Genomic DNA, 13,030 nt, shown 5'->3' on the forward strand with positions numbered 1-13,030 from the left:
CCACTAAGTGCTATAATTACTCATTTTCTATTTGTATGTTTCAGACCTGGTCCGCCGTTGGTGCACATTGGAAGGTGGATTCCTTAGTTACTATGAAAATGAGAAGAACGCTACACCCATAGGCCGGGTTGACGTAAGCGATGTGGTGAGCCTGGCCATCAACAACACTGAGAACATCACCGAAACAGGGTACGTGTTTCCCCCTCCCCCTCCCTCTCTGTCTCTTTCTCTCACATCCTCAAATCATTCATCTGACCACCTTTTGTGGGTTAGAGGTTACGGAAAGTGTTTTAGATGTGATCCCACCTCAAAGTTTCCATACACTAACAAACACTAACAAGAAATGAGAGGAAACAATGCTGGCTGACCTCTAACCCGATTAGCCTGAAATCCCCCCTTTTCTTGAATTCTTCTGCTCTCGCTACTGTAACAAAAATATCCCCCTGTCCAAAAATATGGGCCACAAGTCAGAGCTGTTAAAGCCATTAAGAGAGTGACCTTTCCCCCTGGATTAATCTCCAGCGTTCAGCTGTTTATTGTAAGAGCAAAAGACTAACAGAGATTAATCACCATCCTTTCTGTTTCACAGCTGTGAGCATGTGGGCATGTGCGTGTTTCAGTCACTTTGTGTGTGTGTGTGTGTTAATTGTGCTGTTTCCACACCTCCCTCAGGCCAGTGTTCACCTTTGAGTTGTACCTGCGCTCTCAGAGAGTGCTGGTGTTCGGAGCGGAGACCTCAGACGCACAGCAGGATTGGACACATGCCATCGCCAAGGTTACACTCACTCGAACACATAAAATAACTCATAAAAGATTTAGTGCAGCTTCAACATTGCAGGGGTTCAGCATATATGTGCAAATATGAATAGCAGTGTTTGCCGCACTGTGCTGTATGCATCGACTCTTGAAGGTCATTTTATTGTGTTTATGTCCCTGTTGTGTCTGTGCGTTAGTGTTTTTCTTGTGCGAGTGGGTGTATGCTATTACTCCTTCAAACAGATCCATCTCACTTGCCTCTCATCCCTCACTCACACACACACACACTCACACGTATTCCCATTTAAGTGAAGTGTGGAGGTGCTAGTGTCTAGGCTGAAGTGTTTGTGTAACTCTGAGAGCTCAGCTATGGAATGTTCAAAGGGGGTTTGTGTTTGTACTTCTATCTGTATATGCCGGTTTAATGCAACTCCAGGGTTAGCTGTAGTTTCTGTTTTGGCAGAAAACACTAGAAACTTCTTTGTGTCATCTGCACAAGCCCCTGACTTTTAAATGTTTTCTCTGCTTCTCACGCATCTAATGTTTTTCTCTTTCGTTTCAGTGTTTTGTCCCTGCAAGGGCAGATGCTGTGCTGAGGCAGGACGGTGAGCTGATTGGGCGACTGCACTATAAAGAGGGTCATGACCTTTATTATTGGAGAATGGGATGGTTTACACTGGTGGGCACAGAACTCTACTTCTGTTCTGGAGATGAAGATGAAGAGGAGGGAGTTCTTCGACTCAAACGCCTACAGGAGCTTAGTGAGAACAAAAATGCATGCATACCAGTCGAATCAAAGATATTAAGGGAATAGTTGATCCCTGTTTTTCCAAACCTGTATGACTTTCTTTCTTTTGTTTAGTTTTTATAAAATTATAATGGTTATTCTTTTTAATACAATTAAAGTAAATGAGACTTGGACTGCCAAGCTCTAAAATTACCTAAAGAAATTAATAAAAAAACTCACCATTACATAGTATCATGAAAGTCATCAATAAAGTCTGTTGGTCTGCTAGTCTTTTGGATTTACTTTATAGCTTTGTGTGAGAAAAAAATGCTGTTTTAATATTATTTATTTACCATTATAATATTTATTCATATTTTTAATTTATTCTTTTTTTTAAACTAATTTTAGTACTTCATCCTAAATGAAAGTTAAATGAAAAGAATAAGCTTAATATTTTTAATCTCATATATATATATATATATATATATATATATATATATATATATATATATATATATATATATATATATATATATAAATTCCCAGATTTATTTCAATTACAAATTTCCAGTGATTTTCATTTTTTGTAGTTAACAATAAAAACACAGGTACAGGAACAGTTCATTGTACTGATTGTAAATCTTGGTATCTGTCTTTGCTCTTTTCAGCCATCAGAGAAGTTGCAACCTCTGACTTGCAAACAACCTTTTTTTATGACCCAGAACTTGAATCAGTTCCAGTTTCAATGGTTTGTTCTCAAACCAATCTGGTCTGATTCTAAAGTTCAGTTTTCTGATTCTGTGATCTGATTGCAGTGGTTAACAGGTCACTCGAGACAAACATTTGCAGTAAATAATGGCTAACATAGCATTCATGATACATTCATTCTGTTATTGCATCCTTTTTGGAGCTTAAAAACGATGTCTCTAATGGATATAACTGCATCCATCATTATTCTCCCTTTGTGTTCTACAGAAGAAAGTAAGTCATTCAATTTCATAGTTTCTGGGTGAACACTGAATGTGTGTTTGTATGTGCCCTTTTAATTTGATCAATTTTTCACACTCATTATATGATCTTAGTAGGCATTTGTAGGATCATCTGTTTAAGAAGATTGTCCATAGTCTATTCTTTTAATGAATTACGTTAGTGATGTCTGAGATAAAGTGTCTCAGTATTAATATGAGACACCTTGAGCCTCACAATCATTTTCTTGAAATCTCGTCTGAAATACTAGCCCTAGTCTCCTGTGCCTTCTCTGTCTATTGCTAGTATTTCCTTGTTGGCATTCAGTGTGCTAACGTTTGACTCCGTTCCCACGTCTCTAAAAGACTCGTCTGGTCACACGTCTCGTCTGTCTCCAAGGGAGACCGCTGTTGCCGATGGCAATCATGTTTGGGCGGGAGGTAGTTGACATGAGCTTGGCACCCATGGACCAGATTTGCAACATTTTCAATCAATTGCGCTAGAACGAGGCGGGAAAAATCAATGATCTCTTTTTTTTTCCCTAATCCGTTCAAGGCCAAAAAAAGGATCAAATCCAGAAAGCCAACATACTCAGGGCAGGATTAAGAGGGTGATGCCTCAACAGTTCGCAGAGCCTTGAAATGTAGCGTGGCACGCTAACGAAGCGTCTCCAGTGGTTTAAGATCTCTATAGCGACAGAACATATGGGCCTCAAAGAGCTGCAACTCTGTGAAATTAGATTAGGCCACAGACATAGGCAGACCAGCAGTTCACAGCTCGCCCTAGCTCACCCTTTTTTACTAGCTTCTGCCATAAACAGAAGAGCAATGTCAGATTCATCCATTTAGCAGTGGTAAAGCTTTGTGTAGAAATGACATCTGAAAGTCATACATAATATTTTGTCTACAAAGAAGCTTTTGAAAGGAATTCTCATAGTCTTTTGTAAGTAAATGCTTCAAAGCACTTCTGAATAGTTTCTCTAAACTTCCTGAAAGACAGTATGGTAATGTTGTAGTATTTGTCAAAGGCTTAGCTGTCCATGGTCCTGAAATGTGTCACGCAAGTACATGCAGGTTTTCTGATATAAGGATCCATTTGTTCTTGAAGATCTTAAAAAGTGCCTCAATTACAGTGGGGTCCAAAAGTCTGAGGCCACATTGAATATCTGGGATTAAAAAAAAATCGAATTTAGGGGAATAGGTTGGGACCATATCCTTATACATTTAGTTTTGTATATTTAGATTCGGTGTTAAAATGAACACTAAACAAATCAAATGTATAGTTTTCATTTTTGGTTCGGACCACAAGAACTGAACTACAAATGTAAACACAACCTTAAATTTGAAAGCCACATTTGAGAAATATTTCAGGTTCTGCATTTCTAGTTAATCAAAATAAACGTGTGACATTGATTATGTGACTCTGTACAGATGGCCAGATTGAAATTCGAGATGCTTTTTAGATCATGCTGGAGACCTTTTTTACACAAGCTTTTGGAGTTTATGCTGCTTGAGTGCTGCTGTCATTAAGGCAAAAGTTAGAAAAAAATTAAGGTATTTTTGAAAGTTGTATCAATCCTTTTGTTCAACAGTTGGGTTATTGCAATAAAAACTGAATGTCCATTGGGAACTTTAAGGATAATTTTAAAATTGACTTCATTTCATCTATCAACATAATCTAAACCCTCACTGAATGGAAAAGAATCTCGCTGGCCACCTTTAATATGAAGTCATTCTATCCTTGTAAATAATTTCCATAAATGTGTAAACAAGCAAAAGAGAGCCGAGAGAGGTGTTATTGGAATCTCAATGCTAGCCCCAGCACTACAAGGCTGTTTGGTTTAATTCCGTTTTTTTAATTCCTTAATAAAAGTTAAGGGCGTTAATGTTTAAGGGAGGTTAAAAGGATGAAGTGAGTGGTGTTTGTTTTTATCAAACTGTGATAGTGCATGTTTGCCTCTTTTCAGTAATGGCTTTTAATAAACCTTGTGTGCCCAGTAGCGCTCCTTTCCTTTAAAAAAAAATCATTTTCAATAACATTGGTAAACAAAATTTGCCAACCTTAAAACGGCTAAAGTGCAACAATTAAAGTGCTCGTTTTTAGCACTTAAGTTCCTATGTTACAGTTGATTTTAGTGGAGTAAGGAGTTTCAAATATAATTGAGCATTTTTGTTCTCATTTACCCTTTTTTGATTTTGTTGTGTTTTTATTACTCTGTAGTAGATTCATTTCGGCATTCATACGACTGAAGTGATTGAATTCAAGTGATTGACTTAATAAATTTGATTAATTTATTAAACATATACAAAGATTGATAGAGAGTTTTGGTCATTGAATATGATTTGCAACAGAGGTCTGGTATTTTGAGGGAAAGAGAGAGACAAAAGGGAGTGGGAAAATGACAGATGTGAGGAAGATTAGTTGAAGAATCAATGACTCTGAATGTGTATGTACAACTGTGCATGTGTCTGATGGGTTCAGTGAGGCAGTTTTCTCATGTACTGCAGTAGAAACTAATGACCAGCAGCACTCAGCTTTCTGCTCCACTTACTCCAGCTGGAAAGTTTACGAAACACTAAAGCTCTCATCATTTGTTTCACTTCATGTTCCTCTGTTTTCTTTCAGTCTTAATGCTTTTCATTTTAGTTTGTCTAAGAGTGCTTTTATCATTCTGTCAAGGTAATGGAGTTATGGACTGCTTCAGCAAAGTTTTTCCTATGTTTTTTTCCTCAGCTGTGTCCACTCATATGGAGGGTGATGAGAAGATTCAGGTCTTACTCATGGTTGAGAGTGGGAGGTACAGTACACTAGACACCACAATGCAACATAAAAGACTGCTGATATAATTTTTTTGTGAACAAACACTACCGTTCAAAAGTTTGGTATTTTATTTATTCATTGAAAGCAAGAATCTAATTAATTAGTACTTTCTTTTGTGTATTCAGTCACATTAAAATGATCAAAAGTGGCAGTAATGTCAACAGACATTTCTAATGTTACAAAATATTTCTGTTTTAAGTAAACGCTGTTCTTTTTCACTTTCTATTCATCAAAGAATCCTGAAAAAAATAAGCATAACAACAGTTTTTAACAACGATATATGAAAGGTTTTTTTTTAGCACCTAGCTTATTAGAAATGTTTTTTTGAGGTTCGTTTGACACAGGGCTGGAGTAATGACCATCACAGAAAAAAATAAATGTGTGTATATGTAAATGGTTATTATAATTTTTTATAATATTTCACAATATTTAAGTTTTTACTGTTGGTCAATTAGGTGAGCTTAAGAGCCTTTTGAACTGAAGTTTACAGTGTTGTAATGCCGTCATAACTCCTCTTTTTGTGAATTATTATATTTGAATTTTAATGTGTGTGTGTATTTTTTTTCAATACAGGACTGTGTACATACATGGCATCACCGAGAAGGACTTTGCTCTGTGGCATTCTTCCATCCAGTTGGCAGCTGGGACGGATGGTATGGCTCTCGGAAACCAGCAGATGAATAAAAATGATGTTCCTATCATCGTGGATAGCTGCATTGCTTTTGTGACCCAATATGGTGAGTTGTTTATATTCCTTTGAGATCTAAAATGTGAAGTATTTAATGTATCTAATTTTAAAAAATTATTATGATTTTTTTTATTTATTATATCATAGAGGACACTATAAAGTTATCTCACAGAGCTCTTACCATTGACCTTTCCCCCAGGTTTGTGTTATGAGGGAATCTACCAGAAGAACGGTGACCCGGGCCGTGTGGCCCAGCACCTGCAGGATTTTACCAAGAACGCTCGGGTTGTTAAACTACGGGCTCAAGACCACCGGCTAGAGGATGTCACAGACACACTCAAGAACTTCCTGTCTCACAGTGAAGATGCTCTATTGGCTAAAGAGCTGTACCCTTTTTGGATCTCTGCCCTTGGTTAGTGCTGCCAACCACTTAATCTGTTCCTGTGAATGAACATTAATTTGTGTTCAATTATAGATCAAACTACTCTAAAGTCCAGTTGGTTGTTATTAAAGGTGTGTTCAATAGTTCTTTAGCTAGTGTTTGCATCAGCATTCTTTTTCTACTTTAATTACAGTAAACCACAGTAAGTGTTAAATGCCACACTGCTTATCCATCGATGTGGATCAGCATGATCTTTATTCTTACAGAGTCATCAGCTAATGAGCATGTGGATTCTCGAAGTCATTTTATAATTTCTAAATGCATTAAGTTGGTTGACTGGTATCATATATAATTAAAACATTTTGTATAGAAAAGTAGTATGAGAACAGTCTTCATATGGTGTGAGTAAAAACCAGCACCAAACTACTGAATGCACCTTTTTGTGTGTGTGTGTGTGTGTGTGTAAAATGCTAACAGAACTTCATGTGGATGCACATTACATTTCTAGTTTAAATAGTGTTTATTGTCCATAAATGCAGATGAACAGGATGAGAAGGTCAGAGTGCAAAAGTATTCGTCCTACATTCAGAGTTTACCCGAAGTCAACAGGTCAACACTCGGTGCTCTGCTGCAGCATTTGTACAGGTAATTCCCACTTTTTACAACAACATTCTGCATTTAAATGCCCTGAAGCCAGTAAAATTTCCAGTTGCTATTGTTTTGATGTTTGAAGTCTGGTTCTAGCTCAGAGTAAACATGGGCACTTCAAACCCTCACTGGGTATGTCACATTGCTCAAAATATTCTTGTAATGATTGGATTTGTTTGAAGAAGGCTTAATTGGCCCTTTTGGCATATTTGGAGTGTAGCCTAACATTTCCCCCATGATGTACAAGAACCGCTTTGCTGTGTTCAGATCTACACAGCATTTACACCTGCCTGCTTTCTTTTGTTGCTTATATGTGCTTGTATTTAAATCACTTCCTTCCATCGCTCTCTTCATAAAATTGCCTTAGAATTCTGCTTACAATAACACAGTGACACAGTGATCAAATATGTTTTTCCTGTATGATAATGCTGTATTTATTTGACTACATACAGCACAATACCATAAAAAATCGGCACTATATATATATATATATATATTTTTTTTTTTTTTTTTTTTTTTTTACTTAAAAACACTTTGAGTTTAAAGGCAGTGAAGACTTTTGCATTAAAAAATCTATTTCAAATAAATACTGTTGTTTTGAACTTTTTATTACTCATGGTTTCCACAAAAATATTAAACAGACCAATTGTTTTCAGCATTGATAATTATAACAACATTTCTTAAACAGCAAATCAAAGTATTACGTTACATTTCTGAATTATCCCATGGTTCTGAAGAATGGAGGAATATATCAATTCTGATATGCATCTCAGGAATAAATAACATTTTTAATAGTAAACGGTTGTTCAAGTTTAATAATATTTCACAGTATAATGGTTTTACTGACTTGATGAACATAAGAGACCTTTCAGAAACATAAAAAATAAACCTACATACAGCAAAATCTTCAACAGTAGTGTGATTAAATAAAAAATAAAAAAATACATGGGTCAATCTATGTAAAAATTACAGTTTAATTTAGGCATCATAAAGAGTTCTACTGCTATATTACTTTTCTCATCCACGTGGATGAGGAGATTCCCACTTTCTTGTAAAGCACTTTGAGTACCCAGAAAAGTGCTATATAAATGTAATTAATTATTATTATTATTATTATTATTATTATTATTATTATTATTATTATTATTATTAATACTTAAGCTCGAGCTTGCATGCAAGAGTTGCAACAGTTATTACACACAGAATTCAGTGAATTCAGAAGCGTATACATTTGTATGAACTGTGTGTGTTTACTCATCTATGATTTATGTAGGTCTTTTTCCAGAAGTATTTCCATATTTATGCACATATATTATATCTGCACAGGATCCAGAGGTGCTCGCGTATCAACCAGATGAACACGCAGAATCTGGCGTGTGTTTTCTCCTCGTGCCTGTTTCAGACGGAGGGACACACAGCTCAGGAGACCCGCGTGGTGGAGGACCTCATCAACAATTACATCCAGCTCTTCTCTGTGAGTTAAACGTGTGTCCTCTCTCAGAAATCAGACCTAGCTGATCCCTGTCGCTTGAGTCCCAAAGGCCTGCTAGACGTGAGACCGCTCCAATATTCACTCCTCTCATATATACGGTTTGAGAGCCAAAAGACATTTCACAGTGTTGTTTTCACAGGTGTGTGGGGTTAATTAATCATTTATACCATTATACCCTTATTATTAATACACAAGAACTTGATTTCGTAGTCAATTGTGGTCTCTTCATTACTGAAGAATTGGACATGTGAGACATTGATCTTCTTGTCCATTCTAATTATTGTTTGTGAGAATAGACGCCTGTCTGTGTTGAACCCTTCATTTGAAGAAGGCTATAACAAACTGGCAAGCTGTGGCTGTTTAACCATTACAGAGTATATGACAAACTCCATGGTGCTATGAACAGTGAAAAGCATTTCCATTCAACTCCGCGAAATGCGCAGCTTTAGTGTAAGTGTGTGAAGAAGGGGACAGTGTTCGTGTTGCACTTGGACACGTGCCTCTGTAATGGGATTTACAGTGCTGTGCTGTGCTAATTCCCCCTCGGCCCGCTCGTACATTCAGAGGCCCCCTGGCTTCGCACATACACACGCTTGTACTTTTGGAGAGAGGGAGAGCGTGTGAAACGTGAAGTTTAGTGTTGCTAACAGCCATGATCTAGAGAAAAATATGGGAAATTTCACTAAAGTAATATGCAGCATAACAGCAAGGCATGCGGGTGTAAATTAAAAGTTTACTATGTAAGTTAACATTTTTGTTTTGTGTTTTTACAAATGTGACAATGTTGTCAAAATATGAAATTTAAGGTATTGTTATAAAAATAAATCATTAAAAATCATTCTTTCAATATTTTATAAAATACATTTAAGCATCACAACATAATGTGTCTCATACGAAAGGAAAACATATTTACCAATATATTTCTTAAAATATATTGTGATATATTGTAATATATTATTTTCCCTTTTTATTTTCTAATATATTATATATTTAAATACATTTAATAATATATTAATGATACATATATAATATATTGCAAAATATACAAATGATTGTCACTTTCAATATGTTGCAATATATTGGAAAAAATACATATATATAAGAATATATGCCTAATATATTACATGATATTTTCCAATATACTGCAATATATTTTTAAGGGGGTAGTACTGTAGGATCATTTTTGAGCTTACATTTAACAGATTAGCTTTAAGTGAGCATTATTTCTTTTCCAGTATATTTACATTTAGAAATCACACTATTAGATATTAATTGTTGGTTATTATATATTAAAATCATCCACAACTTCTATTCCACTTGTGTATGTTATTGACCTGCTTGTGTAAGTTTTCTGACAGGCCATTGCAAACTTGTGCACTTATGGGACGCTTTTTGAAGAGTTGAAATGCCCTGACTTTGCTGTTGGGGATGTGAGCAGGTCTGTTTACTGTGCACAGGGGCTTTAATCTGTGTTTATCTGTGTGGGTCCATTAAAACAGGTCAGTGAAGAGCAGGTTAGGCAAATGGAGAAAGAAAACAGCTTTATCACCAGGTGGAAGGACACCACAGTAAGTCATCCCTTTTAACCTTCCTGTTAAATAGGTGTGTATGTGTGTGTTTGCAGGTTTTTCTAAAGCATGATGTTACAGGCCATGAATGTGTGCATTTATCTTTTAACCTCCTTGTGTTGGCATATATGTGTGTATGTTTTTACAGGTCACAGAATCACTTTGATCTGTATTGGTGTTGTTTTGAGCAAATTAGAGCAAACGGCAAGCTCTTTATGCTTCCTAACCTTTCTGTCTCCTGCTTTATACCTCGCTGGCACCATAAGGAACAATTTGTTCAGATAAGCTGAAAAACAAATTAATCTTCCTTTGTTTGATACTGTCCAAAAGTTTAGAAGTTTAAAAGTTTCAGTGAATGTGGTTAAGTTTGGGCAAGGACATTGTTGGAACTGACCCATGAAAAATACTTTTGAACATTTAAAACAGATTCACATTCACACACTGAAATAAATACAGGTCAAAAGTGGATTTTTATTCATGAATTAAACGCATGATGACTAAATAAGAGATGAATTTAGATATTTTTTTTTAATGCATTTTTAATGTATTTTCACAAACATCATAGATCTGCACCAAACATGGCGGTTATGTCACTAGCCCATTTGTGACCTGGACCACAAAACCAGTCATAAGTCACACGGGTATATTTGTAGCAATACCAAAATAACACATCTTTATCTATTTTTCTTTTATGTCAAAAATCATTGAGGAAAGATCATGTTCCATGAAGATATTTAGTAAATTTCCTACTGTAAATATATTAAAACTTAATATTTGATTAGTAATATGCATTGCTAAGAACTTAACCTACTTCGGACAACTTTAAAGGCTATTTTCTCAATATTTAGATTTTTTTGCATCATCAGATTCCAGATTTTCAAAAAGTTGTATCTCAGCCAAATAGTTTCATATTCTAACAAAAATCAACATTTCTCATCCATTTCATACATCAATAAAAATCTTATTTATTCAGCTTTCAGATCATTTATAAATCTCAATTTAAAAAAAAAAGACCCTTATGACTGGTTTTGTGGTCCCTGGTCACATTTATGTATGGGAAAACTCATTTTTAAGCATAAGCCTTTAGATTTGTGGTTCTCAACCTTTATGACTCAGTGGTCACCTATTCTCCTACACACTGTTTCAAGGCCCTTCATACACATATATTACACCTGCACAGGATCCAGAGGTGCTCAGATATTAACCAACTAACAATGCATTTAACTTTTAATGTAATGAAAACATTTAAATCACCATGTTTCTCGCGGCCCCCCAGTGTATCTCAGCCCCCTTGGTTGAGAACCACTGCTCTAAATCAGATAGTAGAAACATGTCCTCGGCTAGTTGTGCTCAAACTTTTGACTAGTACAATTCCCTGGATGCAAAATAACCACATTTCATTGTATAAGACACAGAACATCTGAATAAGAGTGTTTATACACTGTTCTTATAGAATGTTCCAGAAGCATGTGTGTCATTTAGGCTACATTTAAATACATTTTGCCAACGCAGTTTCATTCGCTTAGAAGAGGAGCTTAAATCTGTGGTTTACATGAGCTAAGATGTTTGCCAGCTTTTGTTGTGTAATGCTGCTAAATGATGTGTGGGACTCCAGCTGTGTGTCATTTAGTCAGACACACACAGACGCTGGTCTGAACTGAATGGGCTGCTGATTGCTTTTGTATTATATCCACAAAAGCTGCTGTACTGTTGGGTGCTTAGTTTCTTAGTTTCTCTGTGTTCAGTCTTTCTTTCTTTCTTTCTTTCTTTCTTTCTTTCTTTCTTTCTTTCTTTCTTTCTATATATTTATATGAATTAAGTATGTATTTAAAGTTGTGTGTGTGTGTGTGTTTGTCTTTACCTGTGTTTGCAGTTCTCTCCTGCTGGTGACCTGATATTTGAAGTCTACGTAGAAAAAATGGAGCCAGAGAAGTGCTGTTTAATCAAGGTTTGTTTCCCTCTCTCTCTGTGTTGTGTGTGACTGTCTAGCTGTCTCTGTGTGTGTGTGTGTTTGTGTGTGTGTGTGTGTGTGAACCTAGAGGGTATACTGCCACAGACTAAATCAAACCGCAGTTAATCAAAGGCATGTTTGATTCAATTGTGAGAGTAATTGTGTTTTATCAGTAGTCAAGGTAAACCTCAGTTAATAGAGGTTGCTTCAGAGTGTTTTATCTCTTGACACTTTGATATCTTTTTTCCTGTTTTCCTCTCATTTCTCCTCCAGCAAAAATAGATAAATCCTTCTGCACAAGGAAATGAAGTCTTGAACATTTAAAACACAGAAAACAGAATGATACTGATGTGTCTGTGTCTATAAGGTGTCTCCTAGCATGAGGTCGGACGAGCTTGCCATCAGCACTCTGGAGATGAAGGGGATGGAGGTCAAAGCTCAAGATCTCTGGACCACTTTTGAGGTCATTGAGAATGGAGAGATGGGTAAGGGTCCTGCTGCTGTTAAATCTGACAATAAAACAATAAAAAACAGTTGAAATCAGTATTTAAATTTCAGTTGCGAGAGAATTCTATATAAAGCATCTTTTTAGCAAGTGTATAGCAAATTATTAGAGCATTTAATGATGTTCCTCTAAGGCTTACACACACATTAAAATGCTTCAATAGCTAAGTGAATGCGCATGATTAGTAATATTATTGTTTCATGAGGGTTATGCGAAACTATTAGCAGATTGTGATGCATTTGTGGGAGGGAGAGACAGGTGGTGTAAGAGTGATTTTTGCCAATAGCGAGCATTGTGTTTTCCTTTTTACAAATTACAACTTGATAATGGATCTATTTTGCACTTGAGTGTGTTTTCTAATCATAGTCAGATTGGCTGGCGATAATTACAAATTTGCACCACATAATTATGCTTGTGTGGAGGATGAACCCAAAGCAAAAACAGTTTTTTTTGGGGGGAGGTGGTGATGATGAGGAGCATTGTTTTTTTTTTCATGAAATCTCTATGTAAGAATATACAGTCCTATT

The 13,030-nt window shown here is 36.0% G+C and overlaps 2 protein-coding genes across 3 annotated transcripts in view; both read left to right on the forward strand.

Annotated features, from left to right (window-relative positions):
- The window catches only part of LOC113106275 (microtubule-associated protein 1A-like), a 1,143,919-nt gene that overhangs the window by 493,433 nt on the left and 637,456 nt on the right, over positions 1 to 13,030 (forward strand).
- Positions 1 to 13,030, forward strand: part of LOC113106278 (arf-GAP with Rho-GAP domain, ANK repeat and PH domain-containing protein 2-like) — a 78,530-nt gene that overhangs the window by 54,979 nt on the left and 10,521 nt on the right. For both annotated transcript variants that reach the window (XM_026268018.1, XM_026268017.1), the window contains exons 16-26: positions 45 to 189; positions 673 to 775; positions 1,319 to 1,517; positions 5,183 to 5,246; positions 5,843 to 6,006; positions 6,157 to 6,369; positions 6,879 to 6,984; positions 8,314 to 8,461; positions 9,979 to 10,047; positions 11,921 to 11,995; positions 12,366 to 12,483. In XM_026268018.1, coding sequence (XP_026123803.1) covers positions 45 to 189; positions 673 to 775; positions 1,319 to 1,517; positions 5,183 to 5,246; positions 5,843 to 6,006; positions 6,157 to 6,369; positions 6,879 to 6,984; positions 8,314 to 8,461; positions 9,979 to 10,047; positions 11,921 to 11,995; positions 12,366 to 12,483 — 1,404 coding nt within the window. The remainder of the gene's footprint in view (positions 1 to 44; positions 190 to 672; positions 776 to 1,318; positions 1,518 to 5,182; positions 5,247 to 5,842; positions 6,007 to 6,156; positions 6,370 to 6,878; positions 6,985 to 8,313; positions 8,462 to 9,978; positions 10,048 to 11,920; positions 11,996 to 12,365; positions 12,484 to 13,030) is intronic.

Source organism: Carassius auratus, chromosome 7 (genome assembly GCF_003368295.1).
Source record: "Carassius auratus strain Wakin chromosome 7, ASM336829v1, whole genome shotgun sequence".
Classification (NCBI taxonomy): Eukaryota; Metazoa; Chordata; class Actinopteri; order Cypriniformes; family Cyprinidae; genus Carassius; species Carassius auratus.